This window comes from Clytia hemisphaerica, unplaced genomic scaffold, assembly GCF_902728285.1.
Source record: "Clytia hemisphaerica strain Z4C2 unplaced genomic scaffold, Clytia hemisphaerica genome assembly, whole genome shotgun sequence".
Lineage (NCBI taxonomy): Eukaryota > Metazoa > Cnidaria > Hydrozoa > Leptothecata > Clytiidae > Clytia > Clytia hemisphaerica.
Window position 1 is genome coordinate 1 of NW_027103464.1, and position 26,268 is coordinate 26,268.

General features: G+C 37.4%; 2 protein-coding genes across 4 annotated transcripts in view; one reads left to right on the forward strand and one right to left on the reverse strand.

The window, feature by feature from the left end:
• Positions 1-583: 583 nt before the first annotated feature.
• LOC136798296 (uncharacterized) lies at positions 584-2,221 on the reverse strand (the record flags this gene model as incomplete). The annotated part of the gene is made up of 2 exons (XM_067054885.1): positions 1,525-2,221; positions 584-1,026 (listed from the first exon to the last, which is right to left on the reverse strand). Coding segments are annotated over exons 1-2 (1,140 nt in total), but the record flags the coding sequence as incomplete, so codon positions are not given.
• Positions 2,222-2,266: 45 nt separating this feature from the next.
• The window catches only part of LOC136798289 (disks large homolog 5-like), a 52,896-nt gene continuing 28,894 nt past the window's right edge, over positions 2,267-26,268 (forward strand). For 2 of the 3 annotated variants that reach the window (XM_067054877.1, XM_067054878.1), the window contains exons 1-11: positions 6,804-6,885; positions 12,251-12,616; positions 15,657-16,082; positions 16,695-17,527; positions 18,305-18,337; positions 19,075-19,181; positions 21,135-21,234; positions 22,026-22,104; positions 22,681-22,781; positions 23,103-24,280; positions 24,605-24,764. In XM_067054877.1, the coding sequence (XP_066910978.1) occupies positions 6,843-6,885; positions 12,251-12,616; positions 15,657-16,082; positions 16,695-17,527; positions 18,305-18,337; positions 19,075-19,181; positions 21,135-21,234; positions 22,026-22,104; positions 22,681-22,781; positions 23,103-24,280; positions 24,605-24,764 (3,426 nt within the window). In that variant the 5' untranslated portion in view covers positions 6,804-6,842. Of the gene's footprint in view, positions 2,367-6,803; positions 6,886-12,250; positions 12,617-15,656; positions 16,083-16,694; positions 17,528-18,304; positions 18,338-19,074; positions 19,182-21,134; positions 21,235-22,025; positions 22,105-22,680; positions 22,782-23,102; positions 24,281-24,604; positions 24,765-26,268 lie in introns of those variants that run through there. The other variant, XM_067054879.1, reaches the window with a different exon arrangement.

Sequence of the window (26,268 nt, forward strand, 5' to 3'; positions counted from 1 at the left end):
TATCATTCTTTCCGAGTTCTAAATATTTCTTCGCTCCGAAGTGGTTTGTGAATCTGGATTTCGATTTCGTGCCTGCTTTACTCAGGTCGATTTCTATATGATCTTTAAACACTTCATTAACATTCTTTCTCATTTCCCTCTTAGATTTTCCGATTTCAAGAACTTCCCCCATATCATACTTCGTCATTGCATTTTTCAGTTCTGTGTACCAACTTCCTTCTTTCTCGTTTGATTCTTGTTTGTTCTAATACTTTCTTTGCTATTCTGTTGTCGTCAGACGTTTGAGGGTATGGTATAGGTTAATTTTTTTCATCAGAATTTGTTTTTCTACCGGTAGGATGCCAATCTCACTTAAAAAAGCTAGGTACGGTGCAGATTGACCTATGTTGAAAATGTTGTATAGAGCCTGCTTTTGGATCTTTTCCAGACTCTCATATTCCCTGTTTGAAATGTTTGACCATGTCTCCGTGTTTGCTGTTATTACTGGTATTAGACATGTTTTTATAAGTTTTAACGCGACTTTGTTGTATAATTTTCCAGATTTTTCTGCATTTCTTTTTATGACAACGGTAACTGATTTTACCTTTTTCTCCTTCTTTTCAATGGACTGTTCGTACCGACCACTGTCACTTATTTCTTCTCCGAGATATTTATACTGATCGCAATAATCAATCTCTCCTCGCTTGACTGTGTTGTTAATTTTCTCTGCTGGGTTTCGTTTTCGTTTTTTGGATAACTTTATCCTTTGTAATTTACTTTTCTTGTTATTGAAGGTCATTTTCTTCTTACTTTCAATGATCTTACAGTTCTTTACAATGGTTTTGATTTGTTGTAAATCTCCTGCCTCGCAGATGTCATCCACGAATACCATTGGTTCCAGGCGCACATTTTCATATGGTGTATATACTCTTTCTCCAACTCTGTTTATCTTTTCGGTCGTGATTGAACATAGGAAAGGGCCCCAAATTGTTCCTTGGCGCACCACTTCTTCCACAATGATTTCCTCCGTCTTTCCATATGGTGTTTCTATTGTGATCAAGCATTTTTTGTTCATTTCATAGATTAGCATAACTTCTTTTGCGGTCATTCCCGTTCTCCATAGTTCAAGGAGACAATCTTTCAACCATAGGCGATCGAAACATTTTTCAAGGTCACCATAAAAGACATACAGGTCTTTGTTTTTTGACCTGTAGTCATCTATAATGGCCCTGAGAAGAAAAAGGTGGTCTATTGTCCCCCTTCCTCTCTTTCCTCCGCACTGATAAGGTGACATATCCTCTTCCACCATATCTCTGTTTCTATTTAATATTATTCTTTCGAAAATTTTACTCACGATGTTGGTTATGAACAAACCTCTCTGGTTTGTCATTTCTGATCTGCTTCCTTTATTTTTGTATAGAGATTTAATTTTCATTTTTTCCCACTTTTTGGGGATTTCATTTTTTCTGTAGATTTCATTTAGTATACTCAAAAGGCTTTTTCTTGCCTCGTTTGCAGCATATATTACATACTCTGCTTTCATACCGCCAATATCAGCAGCTTTTTTCTTTTTCAGCTGCTTTATAGCAGTATTTAATTCTTCCATTGTTATTTCTTCTGATTCGATATTGTTTTCTGCAGCTCGTTTTAGAAGATCAAAATTTTCTTCTACTTCTTTCTCAGCATCCTCTTCTTCTTTGCTCGCCGCTGACGGTGTTTTTAGGAGTTCGTTGTAATGGTCTTGGTAGACCTTCTGGATCTCTTCTTCCGTTTCTTTCAAATTCCCATTCTTGTCTTTCATAGCACATCTTGTTTCTTGTTTCTTTGATTTCACTTTCAGTATTCCCCAGAATTCTGGGCTGTTTACACCTCCGGCTTCGATAATCTTTTGTACGGTTTTATCTACTTTCCTTTTTTGCTGTTCACATAAAAGTTTTTCAATTTGTTCGTTGATTAGCCTGTCACGGATTCGGTTGATAGGGTCATCTCCTCCTGCTTTCTTTAGTTTTCTTTTCCGTTTCATCATTCTTGCTATTTCTGGATCTTGTCTCGAATATTTATTTATTGAGACTTTCTTGAAGCATAACTTTGCTGATTTCTTTAGTTCATTTTCCCATTGTTTATACTTTTTGTTGGTATCAGCTGTGGATTCGGTTGCAATTTTGGTAAAGTTTTTTCCGTTCGTCAGTTTTTTGTACCTCTCAATCTCACTCTTTCCGAATTTCATCAACTTCCGTGGCATCAAAGTCGGTGGTTGACATTTACCGGATTTGTATTTTCATAATGGTAGACAAAGTTACGAGTCACTTTTAATGACCGGCGATCGAATGAACACAAACTTAGTTTAAGAATCTGTTATGAAATGAAGGAATCAAGAAGTAATTGAGGTAAGATCTTTAATTTCATAAAAGTGACAATACTAGCTTTATAGATCCTAGGAAGTGCCATTGGAAACATAGTTGCCAACTTATGAGAATGGAAATGCGGGACAACGAGCGAGCGGACCGGAGGGAGCGAGAAAAATAGAGCTGGGGTTTGTTTGGGCCTGAAATGACGTAGGAATGGCTAAAAACAAAAAAACAATACATGCATGATCAAAGCTGGTCAATCTTTTAATAAAATAAATAAATGGAGAATAAATGAGGAAGTGAGTCTCCTGGCACAAGATTGCCATTTCGACAGTTCCCGGACTTAACAGCTTGACGTCTATAGTACCCGGATATTTGTCTATCCAGAAAAAAGTCTGTTGCGATTTCGTGCGCGGTCGAGTGATGGAATACTACACCCCAACAAACCGCCTCTTGTCAGTGCGTCACAAACAGCCATATAAACAAAACTCAACATTCTCACAAAAGTTGTCTTTTTGATTTCCCAAACATTCGTCTCAAGCGTTCCCTTCCACAATAATTTATGTAATTGCAATTGCGGTCAGTCCACAGTCGGGTTCAACATATACACGTGTTTTTATTTACGTGACCGAAGTGCCTACTAAAACAATCCGGGGGTAAATAGCGAAGCAACACAGCAGATTATTCGTAAGTATCTTTTGGCATTGACAATCAAATACAATATATTATACTATATTTCCTTAATTCAAAAATCAAAAATTAATTTTTCATTCGCGAAAAATAAAAATAAAAGAATAATAATGAATTAATATTACATACTAAGACGCCCCCGTCTTTTACTCTCATTTAATTTCCAATCTCGGCACGTGCAAAACGCCCGTCCGCCCAATATCCACCCAATCAGCTTAAAATTCACTTTAATTGTCCTTTGACATTCAAAAAATAGTATTTAAAAAATATGAATTTATAATAATTACAAAAAAAAAAAGTTTGATACTTCATTAGTGAAATATTCAATAAATTCCTGGTTTCAATTTTCAGTGGGCGTTCTTCTAGGGCTTCGTTTATCGCGCAATTTTTGCGTCACACAAACTTTCTCGGCCGCTCGTAATAATTATACATTGCCAAATTTGATTCTCCATTGTCGAGTCAGGATCGATGGTGACGTCACCTAAGCATAAAAAAGAAAGGATTTCGTCAGTTTTACGCATATATTAATTTGCGAGATATTCTATTCGCCGCGCGAGCGCACTTTTCGTAGACTAGTCGGAGTACTTTCTTTTACTCGCGGGATTGATGGTAACTTTTCATCTTCATTATTTTTAAAATGAAGCACAACCGAAAAAAAACGAAACTTCAGAAAGTTGCGTATTTCCAGTGAGTAAACGACTCTGACAATTAACAAAATTGATGATGATGATTTTTTTTCGGTCAGGCCAATGTCTCGTATTGGGGGTTCTAGTCTTGAGCCCAAAGCCTACGCAGGATTGCAGCGTTTGGGTAAACGAGACAAAACTCTAAAAAAGCTGGTGTTTTGACGCGCTTCCGTGCTCTCGAAATATCGCGGTTTGAGACGCACTGCTTGTGCTAAAAGGGTACAGGAAAAGTGTGTAATCCGTTATCGAAACCCATTGATCAAACTTATCGAACACTCACAATCTTTTAAAAACTCTTAGAGTTCAATTAATTTTTTTAATTGAACTTTAATCGTTCAATGGAGTTTGATTCGTTCGATTGTTCGATTGGTTCGACAAATTCGATTGATCGGGTCTGGTATAAATAATGTCAAGATATCAATTAATATAATTTAAAAAGTGTGAGTTGTAAAAATAATTACCTTTTATTTTGGATCACTTTTTATGATGCTGTTACTACTGTTGCCATTTATGACGTTGTACATAATGCAATAAAAAGTTATGTTTTGTATTATAAGATTTTAATCTTATAATTGCTTCTTAAAAGAAGCAATTATTGTTATTTGACTCAATTGGTTCAGTGTATAAAATTCTCCCAGTTTAGTTGACACTTAGGTATTTTCGTTCCGTCACAGAGAAAGGTTTGTTTTTATTTTAGTTTGTATCTTTGAAAGACCCCAACAGATTTAGGCAGGGCTGTCGGATTTAGGACCACTCACGGTATGGGAAAGCCTACCTCCAAAGCAAAATGAGGATAGCGTTTCTTTATTTCCAGACTGTGAATTGAATAATTGCAATCCGATTGTCGAACCCAATCAAATCTTAATTAAATATAACCCAGGATTTGCCGTTCAATTGCTTCGATACACCTTTCATTCCCATAATTTAAAAAAATAATAGATGCGTGCGTATTATTTTATGATGCTCTCCGCCGTTTGGTCTCTGGAGGTAAACAAAAATCCCAAATATCTCAATAAGCTTTTTAAATCCTGGAAAAAACCTGTCTTCAGGGAATGATAGAGCTTTAACAGAATTATAACTTTAAAAACTCTTTTTCTTTCTTCCTTCTGGGAAATCAGGATCAAAGATGCCGAAGGTAATTTTTCAAAATTTTCGGACAGACTGTTTTCAACAGAAATCAAGGCAATTCGGCCACCCTTTCACCGAACCTCCAAAGTCATTTGATTTGAGTTAATGTACCGCGTATTAAAACATAAATGATTTTGCATCAAGTAGGCTTTTAAATCGAAATATGAAAAAAGTGTTGGCGTTACTCGCGCGGCAAGTTACACACTGGTTATTTGTTAGTCCCATCAGGTGATAGGTCGACATCATTTTGCAACAATTTTTTTATGTAATCGTTACTAAAAATCACTAACTAGCGGCCTGAACCGATCTAACGTACGGCCCGGGCCGGTCTAACGAGCAGCCACAAGCATCTAGAAGCGGCCAGGACCGTTAGAGATCACATTTCTAGAAGGTCTGGAGGCTGATCTAAAACAAACATTTGACCGCTACTAGACCGCTCAAAACCAGTCTGATTTTCAGGCAATTTAATTTAAATCGCTTGGGAAGTCACATATAATCGAGACTCAATCGAACACAATCGACAATCAATTGAACGTAATTGACAATCAATCAAACACAATATTGAACACAATCAAATATTACCCAGAAATCAGCTGTTCGATTGAGATTCGATTGCGTTAGATTACATTAGATTGGTTCAATTGTGATTTTCGTTCGAACTTGTTCGATTGACACCATCTGGTCATTTTTTCTTTCTATCGGCCAGTTTTTTCATGGCTTCAGTCAGCCAAGACTAAAACTCCAATATCAGGATTAGAGACTAGGCTAGTCTTGCCTCTTTTATCTTTTCTTTGCAACAACACAATGCTGACAAGTTGATACAATATATTGACAAATAAAACCTGTCCTGAGAAGTGCAATGGTCTTATGAATAACTTATGAACTAGGCCTGGCCCAATTGATAGTTTGGTTTGCTGTCCTCCGACCGACTCTAAATATTTGAGAAAAAGTGTTTCATTCAGGCAAGCTCTAAAATCCTCAATCCTCAAGCCGCGCACAAAATGGTAGAACTTAGCTGCGGCAGATTCATTTCGATGGAAGTTGTTGGAAGGAATGTTTACAAGGTTCTTGACAGAAAATCCTTTGTCACTGATGATCACAATCAACTGATAACAGTGTCATTATTAATTTTGTATTTTATATCTGACAAATTGATGTTTGTGAGTGCACTTTATAGTTTTGATTCCCATCAAAGAATCATATTCTGGTTCATGTTATTAGATGCTGTTTTAGAGCTTTAAGAGTTAGTACCTGGTACTAGTATATACCTGGTTTTGGTTCTCGAAGCAGTGATCACCTTTATCTTTTCGGCAATCTGTCCACCATTTTAGGTGAGTTAACAATAGAGTTAGTTAACAAAAGGGCGTCCTCTTCAAAGAAGATAATTTGTTTTGGTCTGCTTCTTCGGCAAGTAGTAATGTTTTTGGTTGTTTTCGATGGAAAATGGTGAGAAACTTAAGTTTTCTAGTGTCATTTAGTTTTGCTGGCTTACAGAATGGTGCAGGATCCTGGATGGTCCCCCAAACTGTATGTAGCCTTTTTATCAAAAAAGTTAGTACCAGGGGTGGTGGTGCGTTAGATAAATTTTTCTTAAAATTAGGGTTAGAACAGTTTGGGTTGTTACCCTATGGGTTAGCAGTGGCTGCACACTCCACCCCCCCATAAAAGATGAAAGATGCTTCTCTTATTCAAGAGTGCTTTAAAATAAGTCTAAAAAGTAAAATAAGTTTAAAAAAAGAGGGCACACAGGATGAATATCTCAAACCATCTAAATATCCCTCAAATTTAAATTTTGATTCAGAAGATGCTACTTTTTTTTTTACTCTCAAACCACAAAAATACAATGTCCTTTTAAACAAAGTGATAAATGCTTTTTGGGGTCAGCTCAAGTGTCTAATCTAAAAAATTGATAAAAGGTTTAAAATGATATTCAGTTTGATTCCAGTTTATTCTGTTTATAAAAATTTTATCATCCAGAGCAGCTTTTGAATTTGTTGTCCTTTTACTATGTATGAGTTGTTCTGACATCGAAGGGGATTTTCCAAATTCTGAAGGTATTTGTTTATTCAAAATTAATTTTCCTGTTTGTTCTAAAGTGACAGGGATAACCAAGGGTAGGGCCAAATTGAAAAGTGGTCAACCAAAACACAAAATCAAAAATCTTACAAACAAAATAAGTAACTGTGATTTTTTTTTTAAATAACCCTTAAATTTTCCAATTTCAACTTTTAAATCAACCGAGTCGCACTTTTAGTCTCTGTAATCAGGTGATTATATCGAAACACAGCTAGTGAGGTTTGTCACGGAAGGACAAGTGTTAAAATATAATGGACCTTCTTGAAAAATAAAATGATTAATCAAAAATGAAATGTTGTTTTAAAACAAGTACATACCCTAGTTAGTTTAATAGGTTTGTTCATTTTGAAATAAGTCAAACAACAAAAGAGTACTGCAAGCAGAAACTTTTTTCAAATATCGAATTCCTTCCGTGACAATTTCAAGACCAAAAGTTTTTTCACCAGTTTTGTGCAAGTACACTATTCTTGATATTATTGCAAGTTCTAACTATTGGTACCCACTAACAAAAAATGAAATTACATTCCAAAGCATCCTCCTTCATATTCACTTACAAGGTCTGAAATTATTGTCCTTCCGTGACACTTTCACCCTGTCCTTCCGTGACGGATTAAAAATATCTTGCTATTTTTAGAAATCTTGGACTTCAATGGGTCTAATCCATTGCAGGAGAGTGTCCTACGAGGTTTAGAACCATTGGGAACCAGCTCAACCCTGTATGGAGCTCAGAATAAGCTTAACTAAGGCTCCAGTACAGCTCTGTAAGCTTACAGGGTAAGCCCAGGCAGCTCTGGAGGCCTAAAAACCGGTTTTCTGGCAAAACTACTGTTCCCAGCGGGTTCTAAACCCTCAAAATCGCTTCAGCACCATGGAAATATGCTAATTAGAGTCTTTGGAAGTAGCTCACTTACTTGCAAGGTTGCGTTTTTACGTTTTTTGCCTAAAAAAGCCTTAAAAACGCTTTTAAATAGAGCTTTTTAAGCGTTTTTAAGCTATTTTAGTGAAAATTCGTCAGTTCTGCCCCCTTCGCTGGACTTCAATGGGTCTAATCCATTGCAGGGGAGTGTCCTACAAGGTTCATGACCATTGGGAACCAGCTCAGCCCTGTATAGAGCTCAGAATAAGCTTAACTAAGGCTCCAGTACAGCGCTGTAAGCTTACAATGTAAAGCCCAGGCGGCTCTGGAGGCCTAAAAAACGGTTTTCTGGCAAAACTACTGTTCCTAGCCGGTTCTAAACCCTCTAAATCGCTTCAGCACCATGGAATTTTGCTAATTACAGCCTTTGGAAGTGGCTCACTCGCTTGCAAGATCACGTTTTTACGTTTTTTGCTTAAAAAATATAATCTTTCCTGTAAAATTTCCTAATTATTATCACCATTATGGTTGAACAATAAAAATACAGTTCCAAGGTTTTGAAATGAACTGAATAGTAAAAATGGGAGTGTGATTATTTACGTGGGTCCCGTGCCCTCGTGGGTCCCGTGGGTCCCGTGCCCTCGTGGGTTCGTGCCCCCGTGGGTCCAAAAAAAAAACCCATGGGTCCGAAAAAAAAACCCGTGGGTCCGAAAAAAAAACCCGTGGGTCCGAAAAAAAAAACCCGTGGGTCCGAAAAAAAAACCCGTGGGTCCAAAAAAAAACCCGTGGGTCCAAAAAAAAACCCGTGGGTCCAAAAAAAAAATTCTAGTAATTGACAAATGAGAAAGTTTGTTGCAGGGCGATTTCTCACTGTTGTTTAATATACGCGTGGGAGCCCTGTCTACATGCCAGGCCCCCAAAAGACATCTATTATATGAGTCTCAAAGATATGCTCGAGAGAGAACTCAAATCTAATAAAGAGACATACATGAAATTTTTGATGAAAGCTTCAAAAATTGATTACGATATAAATGTATTGAAAGACAATATCTAAAACCGACCCGCAGTTTAAAACACACAAGCAAACAATAGAATGTTTCGAGACTTTATCTTTCCGGAACCAAACCAACCAATGAAATCCACGAAGTTACATTTTTTTTCGGGGTTTTTTTTTGGACCCACGGGATTTCTTTTTTGGACCCACGGGATTTTTTTTTAGACCCACGGGTTTTTTTTTCGGACCCACGGGTTTTTTTTTGGATCCACGGGTTTTTTTTTGGACCCACAGGTTTTTTTTTCGGACCCACAGGTTTTTTTTTTGGACCCACGGGTTTTTTTTTCGGACCCACGGGGTTTTTTATCGGACCCACGGGTTTTTTTTTCGGACCCACGGGTTTTTTTTTTGGACCCACGGGGCACGAACCCACGAGGGCACGGGACCCACGGGACCCAGGAGGGCACGGGACCCACGTAAATAATCACACTCTAAAAATGGCTATGATTCATGATATGATGTGTTACTTCACTAGTTTCAGTCAACATTTCTTACGCTATTGCTGATTTTGAAAAATAGGAATTTTTTCCTTCCGTGACGGTGTCCTTCCGTGACACTGACCTTTCTCAGTTGCAAAGGCCTGTAGCCATTGAAATTAATTTTTATTGGCTCAGTTATTTTTTCAATGACAAGCAGATAGACATAAGTTTCTTCTGGTGGTATTTTGGTTTAAAATTCTCTTTAAATTCACAGGAATCTGAATCAGCATACTTTTGTCTTTTTTAATGTTTTTGCTGCGTTCCTTCCGTGACAGAACCTTCAAAGTTCAATTATTCAACGAGGAAAAACTTTTATGAAATTTATTTTGGTTTGGAAGTAGTAGTACTATGAAGGCTTTAATTCAGGACTAATACTTTTTTCATTAAGTTTACCATTTTTCAAAAATAGACCAAAAAAGGCTCTGATTTCCTTCCGTGACAGAAACGGGACTTTTCAATTTGGCCCGGTAGGAAATATTGTGTTTAAACTATGCTTAACTTATTAATATGCATTTAAAACTTTTATGTCAATTTGTTTTTATGTTCACTTTTTGAATTATCCGTTAAATTCCGTTAATCAAATTTCACATACAAATTTAATGAGATTTTCATTATTTGATTTTTTTGAGAAAAAAATTAGAAATCGATGACTAAAGTTGCAAAAAATGAAGAAGTTTTTTACGGCTCATTGGCTAATATATTTAAATAGGGATGAGAAGCTGCATGGGAACAACCGAAACTGAAAGTGTTGTTGGAAAATGGAAGAATGGAAGAATGTTTTATATCGTTTTTTCAAATCTTATTTTCAAATTATTCGTCAGAGTCACTGACCTTTTAACTACTTGACTGAGCCGGCTTCCCATCTAAAGTGTGTCCAGTTTTTCTTTTTCATTGTTTGTTGTTTTCATTGGTTTGTGTGATTTAAATGTTTTGAGATTGGTACGTTTGAAAACCTGTTGTAAAATAGATAACAGCATGGCGGACCCAGTCAACTTAAAACTACACATATACCAGACAGCAAATCTGTAAGCATTGGATTAGCCTATATATAGTTTTCAAAGAAATATGATGTTGGTAGTTAGAGAGTTTGATTAAAAAATAATGAATTATTGAAGTTTGTGCCTGTCCATTCTTTAACAGTTTTAATTGCATCTCTGCCCATGCAAAATTGGTTCTTCTGATCAAAGTAAAAAAGCTCCTGCTGATTTAAACCCCGATGCAGTATTCGAATTTCAGCTATTCGAAAATTTCAGATTATAAGTTAGGGACATTGTGGAAATGATATTTTTCCTGTGAATTACAGTATAGCATAATATTTCAATTTTCTAAAAACAATGGTAAATTGAATTTTTTTTTTTAAATCACGGGTGACTCCCTGCTTGGAAGTGCTTGATATTCGAACACAGTTCATTGCGGTGAAAGTCTGTGATCGAAACCTTCACATTACCAATCGGCAGAATGTTAGTGCGACACAGTGATATCCTTATCAAACTTAAATTGCAGGATGTAGAACAATAAACTCGGTATACATCTTAAACCTTGTCGGTAGAGATTAAAGTTTTTGGACCTACCCCGGTGGAGGTCCTATAAATTAACCTGTGTTTGTTCGTCCGTTTGTCCGTTTGTTCGTTCGTTCGTCTGTTACCAACTTTTCTCAGGATTGAATCATAGGAATCTTTTGATTTTTGGTACAAAGGTGCAAAATGGTGGTGGCCAAAATGTGACGAGCCCGATTTTCGAAAAAAAATGGGCTTTTTGGGCCAATTTGGGCCAAAAAACAGCTACTAAAAGACGGGTTTTTTAGACTTTGTGAAGAATTGGGTCATTAATTTTTTCTGATTTTTTGTATGAAAGTAGGGTACCATCATAGGTAAAAGATGGCAAGCAGATTTTTGCAAAAAAATTTTGTTGGCTCAAAAAACACATGTTTATCTATAAGAATAACTATTAATAAGCATACATCAATGTTCTTAGTCAAATTACTGAATTTTTTTATGAGATAGATGTTTTTTTTGCTCACGAGGGCTTACTTTTAGAGAGTATGTGTGTTTAGACATGAAAATTTTGTTGCTTAGCGTGTTTTTATAGAAAAACTGGCCAAATTCGATATTTTTTTATAAGCACATTATCAATTACTTAGGTATTAGCTTTTCTCGAGATTAGCTCTTTCATTCTTTATGATTTTTTGCACAAAGATGCATAACTTTAAACCCTTAAATGTGACGGAACCCGATTTTCGAAAAAAAATGTTTTTGGGCAAATTTGAGCCAAAAAATGGCTAAAAAAAGGGTTTTTTGGACTTAATGAAAAATTGGATCATTAATTTTTTGTTGATTTTTTGCATGAAAGTAGGTAAAAGATGGCTCGAGCAGATTTTTGTAAAAAAGAATTTTTCAGCTAAAAAAACGCAGCTTTATTTATATAAGAATCACTATTAATAAGCATACATCAATGTTCTTAGCCAAATTACTCAATTTTTTAATGAGAAAGATGTATTTTTTTACTCACGAAGTCTTGAATATGAAAGATTATTTCAAGAGCATGAAATTTTGGTTTCCAAACGTTTATAAGAAACAAACGACTAATTTTAATAGATCGTCACTATTTCTGTTCTGAATGATTGTTTAACGGTCATGCTCACGTAGATATCAATTATATTTGTTAAATGCATAACCAGGTAGGCTCATAAAAGTTTCACTTGTTTTTCATAGTGTCCTTCTGGGTTGGTTCCCCCTACTAAAAATCCAAATTTCTCTCGATTCCCCCTCTTTTTTATCCCCCACCATATTCAAAAATATTTCAGGGAGGCCTCTTTTTTGCTTTCCCCCTCTTTATTTTCCCCATCAAATTCCTAATTTTTTATTTCCATTCTTACCTCAAAAAATGGGGCATTAATAAAACTAATATATGGTAAGATAATTTTAATATAATAAGCATTTTGCTTTTTTTTGCAGGGTCGAAGAACAATACCCAGGCATACTATGCTGAATTCCCATCAAACCATACCTCTACCGAATCTCGACCTTCAATCAGCAAAAGGAACCAAGTAAAACTAAAAAAATTCCATTCCAGACCCAAGCTACGTAAACAAAAATCCATCGCTGCTCTATCCGCCATTATGTCTCATGACGTCATGGATAAACACCCAGGGTTGTCACCACAAAAACCGTTCCACCATCAGAGCGATTATGACCGACTTCGAGACCAGTGTGATGCAGCTATGAAAGAAATTGAAACACTGGGGAAGAAACATGCAGACACTCTCTCACGCTTTGAAAAGACTTCACGAGAGATGGAATACCATAAGAAACAGCACACTTGTAAGTTAATATATATATATATATACATATTATATTATCATCTTTTCAACCTTCAATGGTTCTTAAGATGGGGTGGGGTGGGTTGGGTTGGGTTGGGTTGGTGATGGAAGCTCCATTTTGATACACAGGTACTGTGAATCATTTACACAGTAAAATTATTACGTATAATTATTTTATTATCGACCGCCGTAGGCGGTTTCTTTCATAGAGGTACGCTAATCTCGTTTTGCCTTGGCTCATTACTTTGTCTACCATTTACTTTCGGTTATTTTTTTCCCTGAATGTCTTTTATTCGGAATTGAATAATTGAGACATGAAAAATGATGTAATATGTTTTCAATGAATAATCTAAAATGTACTGGAGATGACATGTAGACGTTAATAATGTGCGCGCGCTCTTTCGCGAGCGTGATGCGTGATAGAAGTCGGTCGTTTCAGTGTGGTTTACATCCACACTGTGAACTAGTTAATACATATATCAACTTTTGTACCTAAGACTTCGTGAGATGGGGTTTCCTGGGTAGGTTGGGTTCGAGATTTTTAGGGTCTAATGATGTCAAAGTAAATCACTAAAGGTGGGTTAGTTTTCAGATTATTAAGTTCTAAAGTCCACTTAAAGCTTAACGAGAAGGGGCTGACTAAGGTTGGGTCGATGCTAGAAACTCCATTTTTGGTACAAAGGTGTTTTGAAGTCCCCTGATTTGAAATATACAATTTTACAAGTCTTGCCAATTGAAGTGAAAAGACTCTTAGACTCGACAAACTACATATTAGTGACTGTGACCTTTGATATTATGCAAGAACCATAAGGGAAAAATAACTGTATCGTTCAAATCAGGAGGCTTCGAAGTACCTCTGTACTCTAGAGACAGTTTCTAGTACCAAATGATAAAAAGTTCATGATTTTCTTCTTCATTGAGTTATTTATAATTCTTTCCAGAAATTACAGTACTCTGAATTAACTTTTCAACTGTATATAGTTAGAGCAGAAGCATCTATTGAAAAATGACAAGCAAAGCAAGGATTAAAGTCTGTCCAGATATAATTGGCAGTGGAAACAAGAAGGCCTGTAACTTTTGATAGTCAAATGTAATTATGGAATTTTTATTTGCTTGTTTCAGAGAATCAAAAGCGCTATATTTGAATGTATTTTTGGTTGAAAAACTCGCGATTTTTAGCGGTTAAATTTGCGATTGTAAAAAATGAGCTTATTTTCTACTTACGCTAAAATGTTCATTTTTACACCAGTGGTAGTTCAACCTTAGGTTAAGAAGTTTGTTAAATTTCAAGTCAAACAGAAAAGTCCTTCGGAAGATACGGGACCCGAAATACCCCTTGGTAGCACTTTTCTGTGAAATATCGTATCTCAAACTTATTACTAAAAACGGGGGTTATGTTATCTTTTTTGAACAGTGCAATTAAAAGTTAGAAAGTGTTGGTGCATTGGTATTATTGGTATCATGGATTATTTCGAAACTAAGTGAAATCACAGTATAATTGTTTTTATTGAAAAGATAAGCATGAACTTATATTGCCTTTGCTATTTTTAAGATATTAAAGAACTTTGCTAATTCCCAAAACACTAAACACAGTTTGGCTATGAGGTCATTAAAGAGATCGTAAAATGTGTTATGATCGAACAACTTTTTTATCATGTCACTGCCCCCGTTTTAGTAATAAATTGGAAATTTGATATTTCACAGAAAAGTGCTACCAAGGGGTATTTCGGGTCCCGTATCTTCCGAAGGACTTTTTTGTTCGCCTTGAAATTTAACAAACTTCTAAACCTAAGGTTGAACTACCACTGGTGTAAAAATGAACGTTATAGCATAGGTAGAAAAAAAGCTCAATTTTTGAAATCGCAAATTTAACCGCTAAAAATCGCGAATTTTTCAACCAAAAATACATTCAAATATAGCGCTTTTGATTCTCTGAAACAAGCAAACAAAATTTCCATAATTATATTTGACTATCAAAAGTTACAGGCATTCTTGTTTCCACTGCCAATTATATCTGGACAGACTTTAGTACACACTCAAAGCGTCTTTAAACGATCTTATAATGCCTGATTAGGGTGGGCTGGGCTCACTGACCTTTATATACCCTGGACCAAGCTTCTCAATCCCAGCCAAGCTAAATCTTTGATCGAAGTTTTTTGAAAAGTGGTACCCTAATGGGCGGCACTACTCAATAGCGGTGTAAATGCATCGAGAGCGCTACGTCTACTTTTCCTCAAATTCTTTTGATGATGTAGCGACGTTAGACGTTAATTTTTAACATTACAATGGCTGCTTCTCGGGTACAAATTCCAAAAAAACTCCAATCAAAGAGATGGCGGATTTTGCTTGGTCCAGGGACATATAAAGGTCAGTGGTTGGGCTAGAATTTTTTAGGGTCTATTGATGTCAAAATGCCAGGGTGTGTTTGGGTTGGGGTTGGTTCGAGGTTACTACGACCTAAAGATGTCAAAACTTTTTCAGCTTTTTTTTTCCCTCTGTTCCAAAAATTTAGTGAACTATTTTTAGCTCCAGACGTGCAAAAATATATTTGGGACAAGCATATTTTTTCAAGTGGACACTTTAATACAACAAAAATTTTGTCTCATACTTTGAAAGGTCCTCGTGAACTTCATTAAAACGCTTTCTTAGTTTAAGGGGTTAAAAAAACACACTCGTAGTACTTTGTTATTATCTCATTGGCTGGGTAGCTCAGTCGGTAGAGCATTCGCCTTGCAATCCAAGGATTGTAGGTTTTACCCCCGGTCTCTGCCAATTCAAAGAATGAATAGTTTACATTTGGAAAATTCGATCTAGACAGTAATTAAGTAAGTCTGTGACTGCAGTCGGAGGCGATCAGAAGGCTCCTCTGTCGATAGCCATCTACCTGAAGGTAATGGAGAGCGCCACTCTTTCTTCCTTGATTGCTCCACTTACTATTTGATCTTTCTCTCAATTGCTGAGCATCAGTGATGCCCTACCTCATAGTTCTAGCGCAAATAGCTCCACCGACTTTTCATCTAAAGCATCTTTTTCATTTCCAGGTCTTCGGAACAGTCTCGAAGAGCTACAATCCAACTACGAACAAGTTATTCACGATCGCAATAAACTACGTCAGGATTACGAGGAAATCGTTCTGTTACGCGAAGCAGAAATGAGCTCGCAACATCATCATTTTCACGAACGCACAATCTCATCTAGTAGCGACCGCCCAATGTCTCCGCGCGGTGATCCGAATGGGAGTAGAGTTGACGTGGCGTTTAATTTCGATGAAATCAGAGCGGACCGTGATGTCTTATCTACCAAATGTAAAACACTACAAGAAGAAAAATCTAAACTTAAACTCGAAAACGAACAGTTAAAGAATCGCTGCACGTCGGCTATCCAAGGTTTCGAGAAAGCGCTCAACGATCGAGAGAAAACAGATCATGAATATAAGCTAGTCAAACAGGAGTGCGACAAAATTAAAGGTTTGTGAAAACACATACAGTGTGTCCGGAAAAAAGCGGAAAGATTTTTTATAGTAAAGTAAAATTCTCAAAATTCATTGTTCATTGTATCACTGGAGATTATAATAATTGGAATAAGATGGCATTTCCATGGCTGGAACCCCCCCACTAAATCTTAGGGGTCACCTGAATTCTTAGGGGGCACCTAAAACCTGCTGCCAAGCCATGATTTCTTTTTTCATTTTGTTTTATTCCCAAAAGTAATGAAAAAGGGGTTTATGAAAAAGCGATTGATTACGCCATTAAAACCCATTAAGTATATAATATGGATTTTATTTGATATAGCGTGCCTTTTTTCGGAGAAAATTTTTGCCAGAGCTTACAATTTCTTTCTTGATTGCTTCCCCATTCAACTTCAAATTTTTAGTCTCCTCCTCTATTTAACTTGCAATTTCGATTATTTTTACGATCCTGACATACACTAGAATGGAAATATCTTTTGAAAATAACAGTCAAATAATTTTAATTTGTCCAAATAAGATATCGACTTGATCTAACTTTAGTTCATCTGGAAGAGCAAATTTTGAATTTAATCCTCTAATATATGCTAGCTGGTTTCTCTTTTTTTTACAGATGAACTGCAAGAGACGACCAAACTGAAAAATAAAATGTCACACGAACTTAAAAAGCTACAAGAAGATAAAAACTCGGTGCTTCAGGAATATAAACTAGTAATGAGCGAGCGTGCGACCGTTCTACAAGAAATTCAAGAGCTTCAAGAAAACCTTGGTCAAACGAAAGATAAAGCACAGGAATTGAACATCGATAAAGAAAAAGCTTTCAGGGAAAAAGAAGGCTTTCAACGTGAAATTCAATCCGTGCTTGCAGACCGGGATAAAGCTAGACACGAGCTACGTTTATTAGAAGAACGCCTTGAACGCACGGTCAAGGAACGCGAAGATTTTTCACGCCGATGTGAAACACAGACTCGAGAACTAGAAATTACAAAGCAGGAGACGAACGCTGCCAAGAAAGAGAGACGTGAGGCGCTAGTCTATCGTGATAAAATATTAAAAGAATGTTTCGACGTCAAACAAAATTTTGAGGAACTTAGCGCGGGAAATCTTGTAGCGGCGGAAACACTAAAAGATAAATTTGATAAACTTTCAAAACAGTTAACGGACGCTTGGAATCGTACAGAGGTGGCAATGGCGCGCCGTAATTGGGCGTTTAATGAGCGAGACAAAGTTGTCAAAGAACGGGAAAATATGAGAGATCGGTACAGTAGTTTAGCTAAAGATAAAACACTGATCGAGGAACAGTGCAAGAAGCTGTCGCTTGAAATGCATTCGTCTCAAAAAAAATTCAAAGAATTATACCGTGAAAATGAAAGCCTCCGGAAAACACTTTTGGTTAAAGGAAGCATGTTACCAAGCCAAGATTCAGCCATCGATACAGAAGCACCGGTTTGTATCATAGATTTATAATGCCCGAATGGCTAGATGGCGTAATTTTGCTGAAAAGTGTGTCGTGGTTAGGTAGGAAATCCTACCTAAGTCACGTGACATTACAATAGAATTTCAGTGCTTGACCAATCAGAAGCTTCGCGGGTTTTCGAAAACAATAGTAACAATAGTAACACTTTTTTTTGCCTGCGATGGCTTAAAGCATGACATCTAGCCTTTCGGGCTTTATAAATCTATGGTTTGTATAAAACTTTAAAAGTGTTAATAAGTGTCTATGAGTGTCTCAATACAATGGCTAATAGACTATGACGTCATTGCTAAAATCTACCCAATCCTTTTATGCTCAGCTCACTTGTAAATCAAAATGACGTCATTTTTACTCACCATTTAGAACATACAATTATGGCTTCAAAAAATTGGCTCTTTGTGATTGATACCAGACTTCCCAGTGAAACTTCTATAAATATTACCATCATCTTTTCATAAGAGTGTAGATACTCTTGTGTGCTTTTTAATTGTAGGGGGGGGTGTCCCCCATTTTATATGACCTTTATGCTACGAAGTGCCAAAATTGGCCAAAAACCTTCATTTTCCTAGGGATTTTTTGCAAAATTAGGTCGGAAGCACTTAGTTATTGATTATTAATTACCCATTTTGTTGATTTTTATCTGGAGTACCCACCCCCTGCTTATTCCACCGCCCCCTACAATTAAGCACATAAGAGTAGATATATTGTCAGCCTAATGAAATTACTTTCCATAATCTTTATCTTTTTAGTCATACCAAATTTGTGGAGTGAAACTCGAAAAGGTATACAAACTTCGAATCCATTTTTTTTTTGAAGTACAATTGGACGCTTTCTAATTCAATAGACCTTTTCATAAATTACGTCGCGAACATCATTTGCCTCCCTCGTATTCAAACAATTTTCATGGTGATTATGTTCCTTGAGAGAGATTTCTAAACGAGGCAAGTGATGTTCGTGATGTAATTTATGAAAAGGTCTATTTTAAGAATCAATTTTCATCGAATAAGAAAGCGTACTCAATTGTAGAACTTCGGATTATATATTTTCCACTGTATACAAACTCTCATTTGCCTACTACTCTCGGGTCTCTATTTAATAGACGGTTAAGCGGGAATATCTCAACTGAAAAATCCTGGAAAAATATCATTTGGATTCATTTCAGGAATCCGAGAGTACTTTAAATCCGTTGACCTTCTATCTTTTAAGATATTCAAGGGACGGAAAAATTTCTTTGAATACACCTTTTCAACCGTAGTCGCGCGATCGTAGGCGCGACCGTAGTCGGTCGGTCGGTGCAAAAAATGGACTGGGACGGTCTTAGTGGGATCAAGCGGACGAAAAAATGTCCGCACGGCAATTGGCGGCTACGGTCGATAAGGTGTATTAGAGAAACATTCGAAATACATGCATGAGTATTTTATGCATATTTCCAGCTTTCGAATTACAGAGGTTCGAATTAACGTTCAATCAATTGTTTCATCAAACTTGAATATGTGTTTATTTTTCTTCTTTTCTTTAGAGTGCACAAGATGAGTTTGGTTTCAAGATCGGAGGCGGAATGTTGGGTGATAAATCAATCACAGTTGTGGAAGTTACGCCTGGCTCACTTGCTGAAAATCATCTAAAGTGAGTCAATTCTCTACTCAAACGACGGTTACTGTAAGTTTGCGACCGCAGTCGGAGGCGACCCGGCTCCTCTTTCTATAGCTATCTACCCGAAGGTAGGGGAAGGCGCCACTCTTTCTCCCTGGATTGCTCCACTGACCCTTGATCTTTCTCTTAATTGCTGAGCATCAAACAAAGAGGCATCAAGTACCATTTTGAGAATCTTTGGTATGACCCGGCTGGGAGTTGAAGCCACAACCTTGCGAACCGTAGCCGGATGCTCTACCACTGCACCACGGGTCGCTGTAAGGTTACTGTTACTGTGAAGTCCAAATTTACTTCAAACAACCATTCTACGGGAACGTAGAACCCCACGTTACGCCACGCTCATTTTTTTGGTTTCGTATCACCACTGACCCTTTATATACCCTGAGAACAGTTTCTATAGATCCCGTTTCTAGAATTTTCGTGGTGCCCTAATGGTAGCACTACTCACAATGTAAGTGAAAAAATATTTAAACGGAAAATTTAATTGAACTGTAAATTGGGCACCGTTAGGGTACCCCTCTTCTTAAAACTCCGACCCGGGCACAAATTTCTGTAAAGCCCTAAGGGCTAGATGTCGTGCTTTAAGCTCTTCCAAGCAAAAAACAGTGAATATCGCAAAAAATATTGCGATAAAGCTTCTTATTGGTCAAATGCTGAAATTCTATTGTAATGTCACGTGACCTAGGTAGGATTTCCTACCTAACCTTGGCACACCTTTCAGCCAAAGCACGGCATCTAGTCCTTCGGGTTTTATAAATTCTATGGTCCAGAGTATATAAAAAGCACGAAGATTCCTTTCAAGTCAATTTATGCTACCTCCTGTCATGCTTTGAACACATAAGAACACTTTGTATTTGAACACTTCATAAGATAAAATCAAGGAGGGTCAAATGGATGTTGGAAGGAGTTGAAAGGAAAGGTGGTGATATTTCCAATTGTGAAATCTTGGGAAAAGGATTAGGTGGTTCAGACTTATCTGGCACCCAGATGCAGGAATTTTCATCCAACACGCTAAAGCTCTGAAGGTCGGGAAAATTTCAACACCTGGAAGGAATTTTGCAAGACTCGAGTCAGGAATTTTTTAATGTAACCCAGTCCTCGTTTTTGGGGAATGGCTGGTCCAACCAAAATATTTTCAGGTTAATTCGCAAGGTTCGTTGAACCCGACTGGGGATGCGGCACATCAAAGACTGACTATCATTCCTCTCCGATGGGAAATTGGCCCACTCCCTTTAGAGCTTTAGCGAGGGCGGCCGCCAATCCGCCATCGGAATACCAGATAAGGTTCAGACTGACAGTTATTGAGAGTTTTCAATTGAGTAAGTTATATGTTCTTTCCGTCATTATGGCAGCAAACATTCGATTTGCTTAAGGAATCAAATTCAAACGCATGCTTCCATAATGGTCGATTTTCGTCTAAGTTACATAACTTTGACAAAAACCTATAGCCTAGCAAACCCGGAGGGGATACTAGGCTTGAGAGGCAACAGATAGTCTGAGCCAAAGTTCGAAAATCGACCCTGTGAGAGACTACCCTAAGGGAAGAAATTTTCGCGGGAACAAAATTTCGTGGTTTTCGCGGATTTTGCCTAAAACCGCGAAATTAAGTTCCCGCGAAATTTTACAAAATCGTCGAACCGCGAAATTAAATTCCCGCGAAATTTAATTTATTTCACGCATTCCCCCAAATTCGTACTATTTCTAGCCTTAAAACAGGATTTTGGCTTATTTAATAACGCTTTTGGCCAAAAATATCCTGCAACCGCGAAATTAAATTCCCGCGAATTTTTCGAAAATCGATGAACCGCGAAATTAAATTCCCGCGAAAAAAAAATAATTTGACCAACCGCGAAATTAAATTCGCGTGAAAATTTCTTCCCTTAAGGTATCCCCAGGCCTAAAAATCTTCTTTCTTCTATTGTACAGAGTGAACGATTTGATCATCCAAGTCAACAATATGGATATGACAAATGTTGATTACGAAACAGCTTGTGAATCCATCTTTGGTGTAGATGATCTTGATATGGTAAGAAGCATTGAGTTTCAAGCCCGAATGGCTAGAGGCGAAACTTTAATCCTTCTCAGGCAAGAGAAGTTGAAGCCACTTATTTCCCATACAAAACGCGCACAGAACGTGTCGTAATCATGACGACGGATTGTATCTAGCAGCTCCTTTGTTTTGGAAGACTATATTTTTTGAAATCTAGCGATAGATTTTAGTTTCAGTCCGGCGTTTGTGTAAAAACTACACGCGGGCGTTCTAGGTAAATAAGTGGTTTCATTTTCCATCCAGGAGTCTCGTCTCTAGCCCTTCGGGCTTGAAACTCAATAGTGAGAAGTCACTGACCTTTTCAAACCCTGGGTGAAAGCATCTTTAAACGGGGAATTTCATTGAATTATGAATTGACCCAAATAAAGTAGTTCATTATTAAGGTACCACTTTTCTAAAAACTCCAGACTTTGCTGAAGGGTATTGAAAGGTCATTGGTAAAAATTTTTTTGGATAAAATTGTGAAATTGATTCATCTCTTCTACATTATTTTAGTCAAAAGATTTTTACATGTGTAAAAACTTATTTGTTTCTAACACTGACCTTCTTATACCCTGGACCAAGCTATATCCGCCGTCTGTGATCGGAGTTTTTTTGGAATTGATACCCGAGAAGAAGCCAGTGCAATGTTAAAAATTAACGATTTAATGAGAATAATAGTCTCGGTCAATCATAAAAATTCCTTTCCGTGTAAGCTAAGCCTTATTTTTTTTAGCCTTTGTTGAGAAGAAATTTGTTTAGAATTTTATTCTGTCCATTTTTTTTAGAAAATTTTACGACATAACAAGGTTGGCTTGAAGAATCCTCTGCAAAGATTTGACCTCAAAACTGGAAACGATGAAAAAGGTAAGAAAAAAACTCACATAAAACACTAAAAATAAAACATTTTTTATTTTAACGATATTTCGGCCTCTTACGGATAATTTTGATACATAGAGTAAAGTCAGAGTAAAGGTAAACAATCTCAAAGAATTTCATAGATACGATTACAAAATACTACTCAGGGGTCTTATTTAGACCCGGCGAACGGCGAATTTCGCCGCTCCAAGGCACGAAAAAAAAAATTGGTCCGCCGCCTCAAGTACATTTTTACGTCAATTAATACAACGTTCTCACTTTCCAAGGGATTGTACCTGAAATTCTCAAACACTTGTCCCCCTACTCTCAGGTCCCCAATATAATACTGGAAAAGTCTTCAAATTTTAATGAAGAACAGAGGGGGGACCAAATCATCGGGGATGGGGAGGGTTGGATCTTTTGTCAGCTGAAAATATTTTCAAAAATTGGTAAACAGGGAGGGGTTCCTGGTCTAGTGGTTGGAAAAAAATTAAAAAATAGCAAACGGCGGGGGGGGGAGGCGTTTATTAGGCACCTGACTGAGAATAGGTAACCTAATTTTATACATATCTATTATTTTTACAGCGATTGGCTTGAGTATTGACAGTGGTTTTCACATCAAGAGCATCGAACCTGGTAGCGCAGCGGAAGAAGAAACTCTCTCCATCGGTGATAAAATTCTGACAGTAAGTTGTCTTGACAGTTTGCAGAGTGTGGCACGTTTGCTCGAGATGCACAACTCCGAAAAAGTCGAGTGCAGGTGCAAAGATTGAGGTTTTCAGGTGCAAGTGCAGATGGTTTTTTAACCCCAAGTACATAGTTCCGCTATTTTCTCCTCAAATGCAGCTAATTTTAGCAATTTTTTGCCTTTTTGGGCCAATCTCCGAGGTTACGAAAATTAAAAAAAGCAATCATTTTCTGAAATTGCTCTAAGACCGTCAAAAATCGACCTATAAAAACATGATTGCATATGACATTTATTAAAATTATTTCACTAAAACTTTCAGATCAATGGCCAATCTATTGACGACATGCCTTACCAAGAAGCAAAGAAACTACTCAACACAAGTCATTTGAGCTTAACCGTTCTCAAACCAAGTGTCAGTACGACCTCGTCGCATCGCAGTCTTTCACATCGAGACGATCGGGACGATGAAAAAGTTGCTGATAATACCGAATCTGATTCGATGACATCAAATGACGGCCCGCTTTCCTCCCGACCGCCTCATTTCCGAAGCCCGTCAGCGCCCGGTCACATAGGATCACCAGACTTTTCCGCCTTCCATCATAGTTCTATGTTTGGCGGGCCACCATCGCACCCACATAAGAGTATGAATTTTTTAAATAAAATGTCGGATGAAGAGATCAAACGTGTCTTGAGTGATTTAACGGACGAGCAACGACGTCGTGAAAGAGAACAACTGGAGATGATCGACGAAAGTAAACCGCAACGCTCACCATCTTTTATTTCCGCTATACGGAAAAGTGAGAATTACGGCTTCCAACGCCCTTCACGCCCTCGCTCAACAAACAGTATCACGAACAGTATAAATAGTAGTGGAAGCACCGGGCGAACCATGGCGTCACCTCTCTTAAACCCGACACGCTCTGATCCTCTTGCTTTAGATCCAATGCGAACTCTATGTCAACCATCGTCTGCTACAACTTCAAGCACGTCTGTGAATTCTCTCACGCACCGTGGGAGACGTACTCAAAGTCAACCACGACACGCAGCAATGCCTCACACATGGACCGGTCCGCCACCCAAAATACCCCACTCCAGTGAAAACCTAAACCCGAGTTATTCAATAGGTCACGAACACTCTTCCTCTCTATACGCCCGCTTACATCACCCGAGTATGGAATTCTCAGACCGCCACACTATCATAACCAGCCACAGTACGGTGCCCTCTAAGCAAGGTAGCTCTCGTTCGGTCGGTGGTCCAGGGCACAGTTCACACGGGTCTCTAAACTCTGATTTTTCTGAAAATCCAGCACCGATCCACGTGGCACCTGTTTACGAGGAAGAACTAGAATCGCCCTTCACTGAAGATTACGCGTCCGTAATATCGGGTACCCGTAGAAGTTCTCGGGCGAGCTCAAAACCAGATTTCAGCTCGCCGGCATCGTCAAAGAAAAGTGTCACAACGACAACTAGAAAACGCTCTGTTGTTAGGGCAACAAGGTAATTTTCTTGTTTTACTAGACCTTACTCTTGTATTTTTTACTCTTCTTTAGAAATTCAATCCATAGTTTTATGAATTTTGTAAGAGAAGGGTTCAATTTTGACTAAAATCAGGAACAAATTATGCTGACATTAGAGAGGTTAAGTATCGAAAGCTAAATCATGTCAGCAGACGAATATCCCATAGTCTTGGCTCGCACCACGGCACTTATTTACCGGCTAATCGAAAAAAAAGAGGTACTCTGCGGGGTAAGTCTGCCCTGAAGTTAGTGTTTATTTTTAATTAGGTTGATTGTAGTGTAACAATTTTTTTCAAACCCTTAGCGATGAAGAAGAGCCACGGCGAATCATCATCGAGAAAGGGATGGAACCGCTCGGTATCACCATTTTAGAAGGGGACCCGAATGGTATCTTCGTTTCACACGTCACTGAAGGGAGTTATGCTGCAAAACACGGATTGAAATATGGAGACCAGTTGTTAGAGGTATGTATCTATTTGACGACGATTATTTTGTTGTCTCTCACTTTATGTTCTCCCGTCTTGTAACATAATTTTTTTTCGTCTGTCAAATTTTTTTCACATGTAATTAGAGTTTTACTTAAAACATCGTAAGGTCGATTTGTCGTAAAGTCTAAAGTAGAATTTTACGTACACGTGAAAAAAAAAACAGTCACTAAGGACCTTAATTAAGTTTCGGCCATTTTTAAATTTTTAGTCGGCCCAAATTTTAGTCGGCCCAAATTTTTAGTCGGCCCTAATTTTAGTCACCAAGCCAGAATTTAGTCACTTAGGGCCGACTAAGTTTTGGCCGATATAGTATCATTATTGAAGTGTCGATGCGAGCGCGCGTTTTTGAAATGACGTATTTTTGAAATGACGTATTTTTGAAATGACGTATTTTTGAAATGACGTATTTTTCAAATGACTTGTTTTTGAAATGACGTATTTTTTACTGCAAATATTCTCCATAAGAAACTTTTGTTTTATAATTCATTATAGAGTACAAAAAAGTCATAATATTAAAATTTAGAAAAACATCTACGCCAAATATATCAATATCCTACAAAAAGATTGGGGTCTGTAAAACTTTCGTATAAAAATTACAAAGTCACATACCAAAGCCTTATTTTCCTCGTTTTCGGAAAATTTGGTCTTTAAGGTTCGCCAGTCGATAAAGTCGAGAAACTTTGGCTTTGGTTGCGAGGTTAATCATATGTTACAAATGCAAGTCTCAGGATCAACATTTTGATTAGAGCTACAGCGTATCCATGTCCCATTCAAGCAATGATAAAATACCAACCTCGTGAAAGCCAGGACGAATCGTTAGTGAAATCGTGAAAGCAAAAGTGTTTTAGCCATAACCTCTATGTATGCAGTGTTCTTTTGTCTCAGACTAATTTCCGTCTTATTGAAGTATATAAAGAGGCTTGAGGTTTTTCCGTCTTGAAATTCTGCATAATTCACCAAAACTTCAAGAATATGTGCTTATTTACTGTGTAAAATTCATTTTCCGTCTCAGACGAATTTCTGTCTCATTGAAGTATAAAGAGGAGTTTCCGTCTCCAAGTTCTGCGTAAAATTCACCAAAAATTTAAGAATATGCGCTTATTTTCTGTGTAAAATCCATTTTTGCCCTCTAAGAGGAAAACTGTGCTTTGACCATAGTCCGTATAAAAAACTCTGGTCTGGAAGCTTATTGTTTTAACTTTTTGTTAGCTTTTTCCTTCGTTAATATCAAAAGAAAAAAATCAATTTGCTCAGTTTTTGATCACGTTACCAAGTATTCCTCTTGGGATTGGTTTAAGATTTAATCACGTGATCAAAAAGTGAGCAAAACAAACTAATTTCTCAAAACGCAAGTTCAAGTAAGAAACAATCGAAAGAAACAAAAGGCTTCTGATCCGGGGTTTTTAATTCGGACTATGCTTTGACCATTGTCTATAACATCAAAAAGCTTATTGTCATTGGTAATATCATGATATGATAT